Source organism: Cinclus cinclus, chromosome 19, assembly GCF_963662255.1.
Source record: "Cinclus cinclus chromosome 19, bCinCin1.1, whole genome shotgun sequence".
NCBI lineage: Eukaryota > Metazoa > Chordata > Aves > Passeriformes > Cinclidae > Cinclus > Cinclus cinclus.
In genome coordinates this window covers 1469321-1485769 of record NC_085064.1, presented here as the reverse complement: position 1 = coordinate 1485769, position 16449 = coordinate 1469321, and the positions used below count along the sequence as shown (strand labels likewise).

The 16449-nt window shown below is 43.0% G+C and overlaps 1 protein-coding gene across 8 annotated transcripts in view; it reads right to left on the bottom strand.

Moving 5' to 3' along the window:
- DENND1A (DENN domain containing 1A) overlaps nucleotides 1-16449 on the bottom strand; it is a 152478-nt gene that overhangs the window by 79778 nt on the left and 56251 nt on the right. For 6 of the 8 annotated variants that reach the window (XM_062505519.1, XM_062505520.1, XM_062505521.1 and 3 more), the window contains exons 6-9: nucleotides 7683-7752; nucleotides 7097-7177; nucleotides 4989-5042; nucleotides 1338-1448 (exon numbers count right to left, since the gene is read on the bottom strand). The exons of 1 other annotated variant lie outside the window; for it this stretch is intronic. In XM_062505519.1, coding sequence (XP_062361503.1) covers nucleotides 1338-1448; nucleotides 4989-5042; nucleotides 7097-7177; nucleotides 7683-7752 — 316 coding nt within the window. The remainder of the gene's footprint in view (nucleotides 1-1337; nucleotides 1449-4988; nucleotides 5043-7096; nucleotides 7178-7682; nucleotides 7753-16449) is intronic. One more of the 8 variants, XM_062505525.1, reaches the window with a different exon arrangement.

The window sequence follows — 16449 nt, the reverse complement described above, 5'->3', positions numbered from 1 at the left end:
ACAGTGACAGGTAAGTAATTCCTCTTCCCAGGCTCTGTCACAAAGGGAGAGATTAAACCAACCAACCACACAACCTCTGAAATGCTTTGGGCAGCCCTTCTCTTCTTCCCTCCTCTCTGATCATTTACTCTTCTTTTCATTCAGGTTGCTGAAATAAACACCTCTTCCTCATTTTATTCCATTACCTGACTTGGGTGGAATTTTCCTTATTTTAGTAGTGAGGATATAGAACATGTGGCAGATAGAGAAGTTAAGATTTTACAAGTTTTCTACGGTATTGAACGTAATAATACTTAAATGCTTTTTGTTAAATGTGGGATTGATTGTAAACATTATTAATAATTGTTATTAGATGCCAGAGGCTATTACAATTCTCCTTTTGCTTACCTTCCCAAATGATACAGTAATTGTTATTCTGGGATCATGTCTCAGGCCTTACTACTCTCATTTCTCTGCCCTGTGCTGACAGAGCATCCCTACAAGAGTTTGTGGACATCACTCCAGCCTTGCAGAGCACTCACAGTGCCAGGGAGCAGTTTGAATCTCAAGCACCAAGCAAGTCTGGTCCTACAGCCAGACACAGTTACAGCCCCAGGAAGTGGAAATGGCAGCTGTACTTCAGCCAGGACTGCTCCAGTGCTCAGCCCACAGCACTAGAAACCAAAATTAGTTAAACCATCTTCAGCACTCACAAAGGAAAGCAATCAATAGCCATTTACAGAGCAAACACGATGACCACTGAGCATTTGCTTTCATAAAGAAAATCACAATCTTATTGACTGCTAAACCTTGAAATGCATAACACAAAACTTTGAACTGAATCAAGCCCCGTGCTTGTTTTGATCTCCAGCCATTTTTAGAAGAGAGTAGAATATTCAGCAGCTTTCATCTCTCAGACACTTGATGGAGCCTAAGGAGCATTAAGACTAAACCTTATCAAACACAACTGCAAAACTGTGAATTCTCAATGTGCTTTAGCCCACTCTTCTGGTCCATCCGGAAGAGGTCACTGGAACATCCATTTGACAGTGTCATTTATCTTTTTTTTTCTCCTGCCAAGTAAATTCTGAATAAAGGACTTTGCTATGGCGTAAGTCTTTGAACACTCGTGAACCAAACAGCCACAAAAACCCCTGTATCCAAAAAATTCTTTTGAACACTGGGGGCAAGCAGAAGTTCCACAAAATCCTCACGTAAGGCACAGAACTGAGCTGGGGCTGCATGACTGAGGTTGAAAGATGGACCTGGAGATCAGTTAATTTCCTACATATGACTGTAATAAAAAAACCACCTAACTACTGTGAATAGAAGGAATTGTTGTTGTACATTTTACTTACAGTGCTCAGCTTACTACAGCAAATGAGGATGCGGCGCTCGTACAGCATACTGGCGTAGAGGTGCAGCATGTTGTTGACATCAACTGCTACAAAATACTCTGTCAGATTTCTCTGGGGAGAGGGAAAAATCATTTTTTACTCATGATATTACAAAACCAAGCTTCCCTACAAAAAAACAACCAAAAAAACCCCCAAACCAATGTGATTTCATCCTTTTATTGTGCTACATTAAGTATGTGGCTTAACAAAAGAAAGCAGATTTCATCTTATGGCAGAGGCCTTTCTAATTGCAGTATCTCTCCCCAAAGTTTTGGGGAGCTGGGTCTTGGAGTATTAAAAGTGATGATGTTTCACACACAGCTATTTGAATGCAACATAGTTCTCTGAGAAAAACAATGTTCTGTCACTTTTATGGAGACTTCAAAGCTGCCTGATAAAGTACCAAAAACCCACATCCCAAAACTAAAAGCAGCTCTCAGAGGCCAGTTGAGCTCAGCCTGTGCTCAAACAATTCTGACTATTGGGAACACATCTGGGCATTTCACACACACCAACCCAGTTGTATGAACTGAACCCCTCACTTCAGACACCCCTGGGTGAGAGAGAGGAGCACTTCCCTGGGGAGGCTGAGGAAGGAGGAAGGGAATTCTCTCTCTGAGCACCTCACTTCTTAAAACATAGAAATTAAAGAAAATGGAAGAGGTGGAGGAAAAGGTAATACCCAGAAATGCTGAATTAGGGAATTTGTTTCCAAATAGCTTCTTACAGACATGAAAGGGTTGCTATAGGATAAAGACAGCCTTATACAAAAAGCACATGTGAGAGCAAAATTAGATTAGTCATGAATTCAAGTGCAATCTTAATCATCCTTAAATAAAAAAGTGCAGAAAAGCAAAAAGCAAATATGATTTAGAAACTTAAAGAAGCTCAACAAAGCCTATTAGCACTTTTGACAGATCCAAGATACTTGGCCTGAGAAGTCTGCCAAGATGCTTCATACTGTGCAAAAATATGTTCCCCAGCTTGCCATCCAAACACAAAGAACTGAAGGAAAATTAAGCATTGTATTTGGGAGACTTTGGTACCAGTATGTAGAGGGATAAAAACTGAGCTCATTATGGTTGGCTTCAAACATGTAAAATAAAACAATCATTCAGGTCTTTGTTACAGCAGAGTTGGAGCCACAGACAGGTACAGTCAAAGGAGAAAAAAAAAAAAAGCCAACACATTTTGCCAAAAACCTATTAAACTATCATGTACTTTTTCTGTATTTCTCATCCCATCTGTGCTGATTAACATGATATTTTTGTCTAAACATAAGCTGTCTTCTCTACGTCTCTTCTTCCCCCTCTCACCCACCCTTCCACCACGCCAAAACACAGCGCGTGACGACACAATTCCTGCTAATAGTGGGAATTAAAAGGACTTTTAAGGAGCCCTGAACTCCCTTTGATGCCACCCAGCTCAGGGGCACAGCAAAAGCAGCACACAATCCCTGCATGCAGCCTGAGGATGCAGCCCTGCTCCACACGGATCTGTCTGGGGGGCAACAGCCTCCACTGCAGGAGGAAAATAGATGTGGGGACTTGATTTGCAATTGTTCTTTCATCGAGTTTATTGTGATGACATGACACACAAATGTACCTTCAGATGGAAAGATTTATAAGGTTTCAGTCTTGTCTGCTCTCCGAGATTTGCCAAGGACACCTGGGAACCATGTGGGCTGCATGGAAATGTATTGGTACTGAGGAGATTCACGTGTTCCCTCGAAGTTGTATTTATAAGAAAGCTGTCAGCTCTGAAGCTGAAATTGGGACTTACACATGTATTTTGAAAGACATGTCTCGTAAGTGACAAAACCATGAATGAGTTAAATAAATACAAATGAAAGCGTTCCAGTTTGCAGGGTAATTGTTATGTATTTTGCTTCCTAAGATTTAAACCTTTCTTGGGGCAGTAAAAAGGGGGATTTTCAGAACAGGTATCCCCACGCCTCTTGAAATTCACTGTGAGTGCTACAAAACTCCTTCACACTCCTTTGAAAGCTCATTCCAATAATCATCCATCTGATTGTTTGCTATCTAATATCAATAAATACACACTGACTACACTGACTTTTGAGATTAAAACCCACCTACTTCTCTTCCACCATCATCTGAAGAGGAAGATGGACTGAGTGGTACAAAAGTACACAGGACATCATCCCCAAGAAAATGCCATCATTTCAGCCAGTTAATTTACCTGCTGCTTCTGAAACACGACAGCTAGTACCAGGAACTTCAGTCTTGCACTGTTTTTCCTGCAACCAACCCCATTTACTTCTGAAGTCACTCTGCATTTACACATCCCTCACACAACTCACATCTCCTGAAGCAGGGATTGAGCTGCTGTTAAGGAAAAGTGCCCACACTAAATGGTTCTGTGACTCATTAAACACATTGATCTGACACAAAGTCAGGTAATTCCAAGAGGTTTTGTTAACACTACAAACACAGCTCTCTGCAGCTCTCCATTATCACATCCAACTTGGAAGTTTGGTACCAAACTAAAACTTTTGCTAATATGGGTTTAAAATGCAATTCCTGGTAAGATACATGGAATTTTTAATAAATCAGGTCAATTGAGTCAAACACACCAGACTTATGCCCATTCAATCTCCTTGTATTATTCCCTAATATGCTTCAATTCCTCGGGAAAGTTGCTTTAACAGATAGATAAAAACCTCCTAAGAAATTACACAATCCTGGGACAGTGGAAGCTGTCACTGCCCATGGCAGGGGGTGGCACTGGATGGGCTTTAAGGTCCCTTCCAACCAAATCATTCTGGGATTTTATGATTCTGTGAATTGTGTGATGGCTGGTTTAGACTCAGGAATTGATTCCTGAATTACACCCAGCGTACCATATTTGTACTAAAATAAAGCACCCCAGAAGAAGGAGCACATCTATTAAATTTCCTGTCAGCATATGTGTCAGTATGAAGAGTCTGCAACACAGAAAAACCAGCAACAGTATTTTGAAAGGCAAACAAAAAGCCCCGAATGCTATCTGTTATACAAATCTCCCACAAATGAGATGGAATGTCTTGATGATTCCCTTTTTTCTTTCATGCCATCAACTGGAGAATGTGATGCTGAGACCGACCGCAAAATGCTCAGGAAAGAAAACTGAGATGTCAGGCACAGGAGTTTGGCTGAGACAGAGCAGGAGCACATTAAAGAGCATTTAAGAGAAGCAAATGCCAGCATTGTCTCCTCACACACTTATCTGGCTGGAAGGCTGAGCCAGGCTGGAACACACACGACTGCGCGAGGCTTAAAAAGTCTCCCAAAAAGTGGCTCTAAAGAGCCCAGGTAGAGCTAAAGAGCTTGGCATTCTCAGGAGCCGTGTAGCAAGCAGAGTGTTTTCCCTGCTCTCTCAGGTCATTCTTCCAGAGTGAAGGATTAGCAGAGCTGCTGTACTGCCCACATCAATCTGCCCATCAGTACCTTGTCCTTCATACAGTTCAGCTTTTAATCACATATGAAGACTGCCTGAATGCTAAGTGTTTTACAGAATAAAACCTATCCCAAACAGAGCAATATTTGTTATCTATGCAGCTGATGACATTAAATGGAAACAATAAAGTGTAGGGTCCACCCAAATACTCACATTTTCAGGTATACTGGGAAGCTCTCTGGTGTCAGGCACAGTAAAGTAAGAGTGCTACAAAAAAAGCAAATATCGATTATTTCAATAATGTCAAAAGCAATCTAAATTTATTGCTTGGTATTGGTATCAGCAGTAACAGCAGTTGCTCAGCTAAGTAAAAATGACAGAACATTTGTTACCAACTACCAGCCTGAGTTCTCTGTCCTGGATTCCAGAGGTTGGGTTCCCAGATCACAGGGGCAATAGGAAATGCACTAAGATAGAAAGTATCAAATGATCCTGGAAAGTAATATTCCATGTTTTTGCTCTTCAGAGCTGCTGCTACAGACAGACTCACAGGGGCTGTGACAGATGCCAAGGAAACTCCAAGGCAGGCTGCAATTCAAGCTAGGTTTCCCCAGCCCACGGCAGGCTGGACTTCAGGGAGCAGCAGCAGGCAGGGCCCTCTCTTGACTCACAGCACCAGAGAGGTTCATTCCAGCCACGGGGCAACTTATGGAGATGTACTGGGAAATGCTTCCTAAGGTTCAGTGCCTGCTTACCTGAGAAGTACTGAAAAGTTCTAGGTCACTTTTGTACACCCTAAAAGCACATTTTGAAAGACTATATTGCTCTCATACTTTCCTAATCCATTCTACTGTTCAGTGTGTTGAACTGCCTGCATTCCAGGAGCCCAGGTTCACTCCAGCTCCCAATCTGACCATGGATGTCTTGCATGATCCTTGGTCAGGGCTTCAGAAAGGAGAGAATGTGACTTGAATACAATTCATATAATTTTTAATCTTTTCACAATTTCTCTTAGGGCTACTTATTAATTACTGGCTGAAGCCTTAAAGGCTGTTCCATCCTTGGCACAGCTCCACAACTGGCACAATTCTCTTGCACACGAATCTCAGCCATCTCAGTGCTTCCTGATCAGGCTGTAACCTGAAACAGCAGGTGGAGACCACAGCTCCACTGAATGAGAAACCCAAGTTTTGCTTTCTGCTGCATCACTGGTTTGGTTTGGTTGCAAAGATGCAAGGGCAGAGGAACAGCACTCAGCTGTATCACACAGAGCAACCTCGCTCTGACCCCACAGTGGGCTCAGGAACATCCAAAACAGAATCAGAAAGACACGGTCCCTGGGCTGCTTTCTTCTATCCTTTCTTGCTCCATTGCCCATGAAACGTCTGAGACAGGCAGCATTCCTTGGAACCACTGGTATGAAGAAACTGGAATATCCCCACTGCCCTGGGAGACAGCTCATCCCCTAAACATGGGGATGCTCCTCAAGAGGGATCTTCGAGGGGCTGGGGACGTGTCCAGGGCCAGCTGGGACCAGCCGGGGCACACAGCTGCTCCCTGGGCACTGCCAGCCCTGGGGGGACCAAGGGCCATGAGCTGCTTCTTGCCAGAAAGTGCTTTAGGAGGAGTAAAGGAAATGCAAGGGAGGCTTCCCAGGAGGGTCCACGTGAACTCTCAGCTGGCAACAGCAGCAAGGAGCATCTGCAGTGCTCACCACAGCCTGGAGCATAAGGCTGTGCTGCAAAAATGAAGACAAAAACCCCAAAAGATTAAATTAAAAATACAATCCTATCAACAAAATCCCACATCTATACTGTCAGTGTGCTTTGCTTAATTTTCCTACAAAATATAAACACGAAATAAATTCTTTTTTTGTGTGAGGTTTTTTTGAGGCAGGGGGAAGGAAGAGAAGGAACCAGAAAATGTGATGAGCAGTTAATACTCCCAAGGCTGCCGTGACAGGTAAGTGCCTGTTTGCTTCTAGCCTGATCCCCCATCAAACTCCCAGAGCCAGGAGCTGTGCAGAAGTGTGGGCAATAAATGTCCCTTGGTGCTCCTGACCTCCCACAGGTCACCGAGGATATGGTGAGACATTCCCAGGGGAATACTCACAGCCTTCCTCCAATCAACTGCATTTCAAAGACATCTGAGGTTAGGGAGAGGGAAGCAGAGGGCCCCAGTAGTGAAAAGGGAATTTCACAGCTCCTTACAGGAAAACAACACCTGTACAAGCTCCAGGAGAGAGGATTACTTTTGACATTCCTCTGCTATGACATGGAATGAATATTAAACACCTTAGTTTACATCTTCCCAACACTTACCACTCCAAGATGAACAGAGGTTCCTGGCTCAGGGATGGTAAGTTTATGAAATGTTTCTAGGAGCTCACTCCTCTGACTATCCTGAAATGAGAAGGAGAATAAAGCAGGAATATTGAACAGGCACTGCTGTCACCAGGTAAACTCCAAGGCAGAAGGGCAGGGTAGGCCAGAGGGGTGGGTAAACATTCTGCATTTCTACTTTTACTGCCCATGACAAACTTGGATCAGATCCCTGGCAGAGACTGGTGGGACTGTGCAATACAGGAACTGCAGAATCACAGGAGCTGTGCTGGACACAGCTCAGGGAGTCAGGAAAGCCAGCATGGCTGACTGCAGAGACTTGAGTCAGCCAGGTCTTGCACAGCCACAGCCTTGCACTTTATCTTTTCCAATAAGAAAATTAAATGTGTATTTATTTTTCAGAGGCACTTGCCAAGCTGAATATGATCTTCTGCATCACTGCATCACACAAATTAATAATTCACATTCATTGGTCATCTCTGACAGAAACACTTCTTCCATCCTCTCACCCTCACTCATTTGATATTGGGATAGGAAAAAGAGGGCCAGTATTTTAGAATAATACCTGTCCTTTTGCTGAATAATCTGCCAAGACATTGAGCAGTTTATAAAAGACTTCAAACCATGGAAGATAACTGAAAGAAAAAAAAAAGACAAGACAGTTATTTTGGTTTTGAGTCCTAGTACAAGTGGACTTTTAAAACTGAATAATAAGTATCACAGTTTTTGATTGTTTAAAAATCTCATTCCATCACTGCATTTAGCCTGGCCCTTGCTTCAGTCAAACAGAAACTCCACCTTCAGTACATGCACTCAACTTCCAAAAGAGGAGAAGAAACAAAATTAAAAGGGAAACACACAGAAAAATCCCTTCTTTTTCATTTACTTTACATCTCCATTCCACAAAGCAAGAGAGTGAGGATGTTCCTTTTCCCTGCAGCTTCGGTAGGATTCTGTGCCCTGTTTTCATGGCACAGTTCTTGATTTCAATCCCTTTCCCAACACCAGTGAGGAATTTCCTTTGGCTGTGGCGAATGCAAAGGCAGTCGGAGATGCACTCCCTGATGCTCTTTAATCACAGCTGCTTTCTGAAGCAAATGGATTCTATTTTGATACAGTTAGACAGGATTTCAAGTTTTTATAAAATATGACTACATCCTGACAGCTGTAAGGAACGGAGTGCCCTGTGGTCCCTGGCTGTGCAGCTCTGGTGATAAATGAGGTGAGAAGCTCTCTATGAGACAGACAAAGTGACTGGCACTCCATCATTAGCGTTTGTTTGAAGCCTGCAAATGCTACTGTAAAATGTAAGTAGCTTATCAAAATATACTGATAAGCAACTTAACTTTTCATGTAATATGACAGCATTATCGTTTAAATTAATACGCTCTAAACATTTTTACAAAGTGTGTATTTGAATAGAGCAGAAAGACAGACAATTACCACTTTAAACAGCATTTAAGTTTGACATTATATTGTAAACAACCCAGAAGGATTAGGTAGAAGATAAGTTTCTTTCTCTCTCTTTAGTTAAATAAACTTTAGTGGAGTTAAAAGCCATTACAAGAGTAACAAGAAATCCTCTGCAAACATATCTGCTAAGTAGAGATTAAGAACCTGGTAAACAAATCCGTTCAAAGCATCTATCAAAAGAGTTTGAGAAGACAGAAAAGCAGGAAGGCAGAAAGCTCCCTGGCAGTGGGAAACCAAAGCTGCTTCCACAGAGGCACCATTAAAAGTTCTACCTAATCACTCAGGGACTTCGCCAGAAAAATACATTTACAGAGTTAAAATGAGGATCCTTAAAACCATTAGTGTGCTTTCAATGTCTGTGTATCGTGTCTTGTAAAAGAGGAAAACAAAGGCAGGTTCTCCCAGGCCTCCACCTCCCCAGGGCCCAGGGGAGCTGGAGCAGGGACCCCAAAGCAGGGGCAGGTCCTGGGTGACCTGCAGAGCCTCCCCCAGCTGTCCTGTCCTGTCCTGTCGGGGCTGTGTGCTCCCTCCTGTCCTGTCCTGTCCTGTCCTGTCGGGGCTGTGTGCTCCCTGCTGTCCTGTCCTGTCCTGTCCTGTCGGGGCTGTTGTGCTCACTGCTCACTGCTGGGCCTCCTGCAGCTGCCAGGGGCTTTCTTTACCACCAGCACACACCCCACACCACACAGCTCCAGGCTCCAGCCATGAGAATACTCCAGCCTAAACCAATTTCACATTTTTTACTCAGCACGTAGGAAAGAGGCTCTGTGGTTCCATTAAAAATAGCCCAGATACATCTCATATTCACACAGTGTCAGAACACCAGCAACCCCCCACAGAAACAGGCACAGCCCCATTTCTGCCACACTTGCAACTCCCTGGCTTTCCCTTCTCTTCCCCAGTATCCTCTGATGAACCTATTATCCTTTTCATAACACTCACTCCTCCTCGTTTTCCAAACAATGGGTTACATCTCATCATAACTGCTTCTTTTTCTGTTTTGAGAATAACTTCCCATTTTGAGGACAGTGTCACCGTTTGGAATCTGAGGAAATGAGCAGGTATTTGAAGCAGAACTCATCCCCCCACAACTCATGGGGAGCTGTGTGGCTCCTGCTCAAGAGAGGGACAAGACAAACGAAGACAAACCCACCACAGAATTGTGCAAATTATGCAGACAATCTCACTTCAGTTTTCACCCCCCTCCATTGTCACTGCACAATTCAGGATCTTTCTCATCCCAAAATTTCTGGATACATTAGAAAGCTAATTTATCCTGCCATCTTCAATACACTTACTTCATTACTTATTCCATGTGTTGACTACTCAAGAATAAAACAGTTCTGCTTTTATTAGACCAAACTGTGACCAGTTAAAGTTGAAAAAATCTAAAAAATCCCCCAAGAAATACAGTTATCTGAATTTGTTTCTAGATGTCTGCCAAAAGGGAAAAGGAAAAAAATGTGGATATTTTTTTGTCTTATACAAAGCAAATTCTCAAGGCAGCCTTTAAACACCCCTCCAAAGAAGCACAGGCTGGGTTTATAACCCAAAATTTTCTGTACCGTGTGGACCTTAAGTAGCACAACTGGTAGCACTACTGAAGATTTATGGCTTATGACTTGCTCATATTTAATTTGTAACCAAACACTTCCCCTTCCTCTTAGCTACCTCAGAACTTTTGATTAACTCTTGTTTTCACAGGTCAGAGGTTAAGCAAAGGAAGGGAAGCTCTCTGCAGTGAGATTGCCCAGAGCCCCGGGAGTGGAGCAGCCCCTCCCAGCAACACCAAACCCAGGGACAGCCCAGCACCAGCAGGGCTGCACTTCAAAGGCTCCATCTGCAGAAATCACATCGGGCTGAAGAGTAAACAAAAATAAAGGGGCAATCTGAAATTCCAGTTCTTTTTTAGCTTTGGGCTTACTGTTAGAAAGGTAAATCTCCAGTGAAGCCAATGTAAAAAGGAGAGATTTTTTCCAGCGTTATTTGCAGCAGGCAACCAGGAAGGAGGATGCTATAGCAGGATACCCAACCTGTGAATGCTGAACTCCTCAAACCCAGCTCCCAGGGAGCAAAAACACTCCATGTTCCAGTGCAGCAGCAGCAAACCCCAGTGGCAAGGGGGACCTTTTCAAATGATTTATGAAGATTTGCCAATTACCATAGCAACTGTTTATAAAACTGATGGTTAACATTGCCAGCTCCAACGTCCATTTACTGTGTGCTGACACCATGAGAAAGCAGAGCCAACGCTTGTGGAAGGGTACCTGTGGCACCTTTGGTTTCCTCTGGACCTGTGAAGTCCCATCTTGGCTAAAAATTCCTGGAGCACCAGAGCAGCTCCTGGGCCACGCACAGGCTGAGCTGTGCTCAGGTACAGCTCTCAGCTGAAATGAATGTGCCTCAGTAACCAGTCTGACATCAACACACATCATGCAGCATCTCCTCCTAGACTGAGTTGCAAGCACAGAGAACTTTTACTCCTTCCATTCACACAGATCACAAGTGGAATTTTTAACACGTATTTATTTATAACACATACTATATATATTTTGATAACAGCATAACCAACTGCCATCTCCCTTGCAAAACAGAACAGTCATTTCCATTTTGCAGATGGGCACACTTCTCTGTGGTGACAGGCTTACAAAATCTGTCTGTATTAGCCAGGACTGATTTCAGGGAGTTCCCAAATCTTGACCTTTTTGCTCAGCACAATAATCTACAGTGACCTAGAACACAGAATACAATCATGACCTCAGTTATTATATGAACTACAGACACATCATCACTAACTTCACTGACAAAAAGTGTGAGGAAGAAGAAATTCAGGCCAAATGCATCTTCTGCCAGCACTACTCCTGCATGTGCCACTAAAACACCCAGTGCCTCAGTTCATGGACTCTGAAGAACAGATAACAACAATTAATAATTCCCCCCTTGTGCCCAGGTCCTTGGCCGTGGCAGTGGTGTCACCACGGAGCCCAGCAGGGTGACACTGCAACAGGAGTGACCTGTGCCACGCGGGCAGCTGCTCCTCTCCCTGTGCTCCCTCCACACCAGCACAGTCAGGACACAGCTGAAAACCACAAGGAGGATTTAGCAAATGGAAAAAAAAATCGAAGTTACTATTATTATTATTATTATTATCATTATTATTGCCATTTTTCATTTCAATGTATGAACCAAGTGAAGGCTCCTGGTGAAGCAGAACACATTTCTGACTCGCAGTGCCTGTCAATTCCTGCAGGACAAATGACAGATCCTCAGCTGGAACTCTGAAGGATCTTTGTGGATAATCCCAACACTGTGTTTGAAAAAATGTAAGGATAGAAAACACATCAAAAATTACTCCAGTCTCTTGGTGACTTGTTATCTTAGGACTTCTTGCATTTAAAGATAAAACACTGCAATTTAAACCTAAACCCAGTATTATTTCTTTCCATCCTCCTGTACCTGGCAACTAATGACCCTTCTCCCAGCCAGCATTATTCCTAATCATGGAATCACATTCTATTTTAGGTTAGCAATGATTCTAATGATGAACTAAGTTATGCTTCCAAGCCACAATGCTCTTCAGGCGTTCTATGCAAACATGATTTTAAATAGAAAAAACACATTATTAAAACACCTCTTCCTTGCCTTCATTAAAAGTATTAATTTCCCTTTTTAATCACTTCTGAACTTCACCTTATTTTTTAACAACTAAGATGAAGTAAAATGACATTAAACTCCAGATTTTTAAAACTAATCCCATTTCTCTGCTCAAGAGAGGGGTGACTCTCCACATTTTCCTTGCAAGAATACACTATTACATTCTTTTCCCCACCTTCTTTTCCTTCCATCACTCAGTGTTTGCAACATCTTTACAAAATGCATTTGAAAGAGCCAAGGCATCTCTAGGCTCATTTGGGAATTTCCACAGGGTGAATTCTCAGTTCAGCTGTTTCTGTGTCCCAGTGTCTTCCCTACACCTCATGGACCTCAGTGCCTCATTATTCCCTGCTCTAGACTCAGCCTATTGACACCTTCTCACACTTAGGAGCTTAAGCACAGACACCCCAAATCTCCATAGCAACCCCTGTGCATGTGGATGAGATGCAGCCTTACCTTCCCTGGGAGCAGCCAACAGCCTCCTTTGAACATCAGCTTTTTATTTTATTTATTTGTGTGTCAGACCTGTCCCACTGTAAGTGCCCCTGCCAGTGCACAAAGCCAGCTGCACTCTTGCCTCTCCTTGCTCCCACAGGATTTCTTTTCCTCCTGCATTTCCCCTAAATTTGCAATAAACTTCCCTTTGATTCTTACCCATGAGTGTCCATTCCATGATTCAGGTTAAAGTTACGCAGCTTAATCATGACTCGTGTACATATTTTAGAATTACTAAACCCCACAGAACTGGATCTCATCTTATGGAGCATCTTAATAAATAATTGTTAACAGCAAGTGCTTACTTTGCTGACTTGCCATTGGGCATTAACAATAAAAGTCAATTAAAACATTCCTGTTTTCCTGCAGTGTGACCATGTCTGAGCAGTTCCAGCAATGCCAGCACTGAGCCCAGACTTTGCCAAAGAGCTCCCACGGCCCTGGAGCTGCAGCTCACAAAGGAGCTCAAGGCAGCTGAATGCCCCCAGAACAGCACAGAGCCAGAAAACTGCAATAAAGAGATTTATGATGCAACAATTTTACATTTTAGTCAAGCTCATAGGTGCCAGGGCAGCTGGAGATGCCCGTTCCGAGGGGCTCCTGTTCATGCACTGCCATCTAACTGGGACATGGCAACGGGAACTGCAGCGTGAGTGGGACAAAGCTGCCCCCTGCCCTGGGCTCTTTGTGGTCACTCTAAAACCTCGCGGGGGGGAAAGAGTCCGGGGCAGCTGCACTGTGGAGTTTCTGTAAATAGAAGGAATTCAGAGTTTAGCAGGAGTGTGTGGCACTGTGCAGCACCCACAGCCACCTCCCGGCCTCTCGCAGAGAAGGGACAAAGCAACTTCATTTTACAGTCCAAAAAATAAACAGTTTTTTCATGAAAAACACACCTTGGACTTTTACTGGACAACATTTCATCTGAAACCAATGGGTTTTAGGGGCCTGGAGCACTACAGCTCACCCTGAGAAGCAGGAATCCCACACCTTCTGTGCCCCAGGGCCAGCACTTTGTACAGGACAAGCTCTGTACAAGGGACTGGATGTTCACAGACACACACAGAGCACAGTTTAGAATGTGCAAAATTTGAATTACATTCAAGAATCAAGCTTTCTCCTTATGGATTACTAATCACTCCTAAATTTTAGAAAGCTTATTGAATTTTATGACAGATTGTTCTGTGTTCAATTTATTTCAGAAGTATCTCTGTGGCCTGGTCTTTTGTTGAGACTATCTGTTTTCCCTCAGGTAGATCATTCACAATCACAAGGTGTCTCATTCCTTTTCAGGAGAGAAACCCTTTGGAGTTCTTTAGTTTAAGACCAACAAAGAAACTTCAAGCATGTCTGAAAAACAAAGGACTGAAGGAGTTACAGGAAATAAAGAAAAACAAGAAAAAACATTTGTTTACATTTACAACACACACTGACAATTATGTCTGTAAGCTCTACCTAAACCCAAGGGCAAAGGATATCCCAGACAGCCCACTGGGTGAGATGGGCATGCTGAAGGGCTCAGCACTTTACAGTGAGATTTATGAAATGAAACAAGATATCCTTGGAGTAAAAAAAGTCAACAATTATGTTCCCTTCAACACCAACAGAAACACATTGACAATGGCTTTCACAGCCGGGGTAAAATGCTCTAAATAAGGAACATGAAGAGGGTAGAGAACAGCCTTAAACTGAGAAAAGTTACAGATTATACTGTCTCTAAATTATCTGGACTTTAAAAAATAATGGTTGTGAAGGAGTTAGAGCAGTTTGGCATACGAAGCTTGATTTTAAAAAGCAGGATGCACTAGACAGCATGAGAGCCTCAAGATCCCCACCAAAGTGACAATACAGAGAGAGGATTCCAAAGGCTTAGATTGTCAAGGAATCTCTCTTCTCAAACAACGTTTAAAAGGACACATGAAAGTACTGGAAGAGAGAATTCTAGATGTGGCAGACAATCAGAGATCCCACTAGGTTTGAGACATCTGGCATCAGTTGAAATCCATCACATTTCATTTGGGGATCAAAGCCTGCTGTTAAGCCTATCACAGGTTGAAATAGTAGATCCTGAACAGCCTTTTCATCCCAATGCAAATTAACCCTTTTTCCTTGACCAGAGAAACAGCTCCTTTTCATTACCGACTCCAATCATATGTGCTTGTCAAGCTATGCCCTCTAGTACTACGTTTCAGCTGAAATTTCAGTAGCATTATGAACTTTTTACTGTAAATCAGAAATGTTCCCTCCCAGCCACCAGGCCCTGTGCTCTGGCACGTGCTGCAGTGAGCTCCAAAGACACTCTGGGGACAGAGTTTGTGGCACCGTGTGTAACACAGAGAAATTCCTGAAGGGAAGAAAAATTTTGCATATAGGTAACGCCTTATAAAATGAGGGCCTTGTTACCCCTGTAAAATCATGGCTCAGGCCTGCTACTTCAGCTAGGTAGAAGAGGACTATGGGAAAGTGACTCAGCTGTATTAGAGGTAGAAAAACAAGATATACAACCATTACATTGTGGTGTATGGTGGTTGGTTGAATTACACTTGATATGATTTAAAACTATGTAACTGATAAAAGCCTAACTGGTTAAAAAGGCCTGGTTTTTGCAACAAAGTGACTCTCCTTTGCACCTGCCTGGGGACTCTGCCTCGTACAGAAAAATCTGACACACCTGTGTGCTCAAGAGCCCCAGTGCACAGCAGCCAGCTGTGCTTGGCTGCTAAGGGGACCTGGCACATATTGAAAAGTCAAAGCTGAGCATCAGGTGAGCACTTGTGATACCTGTGTGTGAGTGCTGAGACACGATGGTGAACCCTTGCATTTTGACAAATCAGCTACAGAAAACATTGGGGTAAGGAATGAGGATATTTCAGTAACAGAGGAGAAATCAATTACATGCACCTCTCTTCTGCATTCCCCAAACCACTTGTGTTCCCTGCTGGCAAGAAACAGAGTTAAGTGAAGCAAGAGGTTTTACAGTTCCCTTCACAGGGAGGGAGCTTCATCACAGTGAAGAAATATTCACATGCTCAGAGGGAGTACACACAGCTCCTAATAATAAGCAAAGTTGGTAGGAAGTCACAAAAGTTAAACTCAAACCCAAGCAGAGCTGAAAGAGCCAAGTGAAAAATTCATGATTATGTCAGCGCTGTAGCACTTGCAACTGATAATTTGAGAATGCAAGGAACTGGACTAGGCATGTAAAAATCACCTTTCTTACAGAAAAGAAGCACTTGCAGGGCAAGATGTCAATAGGAAGGCAACAAAGATCACATCAGAGTCTGATATTTGAGTGCAATTGTTTATAACCACCATGTACAATGGTTTAGGATTCACAGCGAACATTCAGATATGAAAATAAGCACACAAAATGACAGTACTTGATCTTCACCTGCAGAAATACCACTGATGAACCTATCCACAGAATTCCTGAACATGTATGACACATTAATTAACAGAAAAGTCTTTCTGACCCGTTACCTGGCCAGCAAGCCAATTTTTTATTTATGAGACCTCTTGTCTAACCACCAGCTTAAGCAAATGATTAAACCAGGAAACTGCCCCCAATGATTTTATTCTCTGAATACTCAAACACAAATAAATTCTAAAACACACGGAGGACAGCTGGTGCAGGTAATGCTTGCTCAGTGTGGAGGAAGATCTGTCCCTGTTCATAAACAGCCAGGGTTACAAATGAGGGATTTCATTTGGGCTCC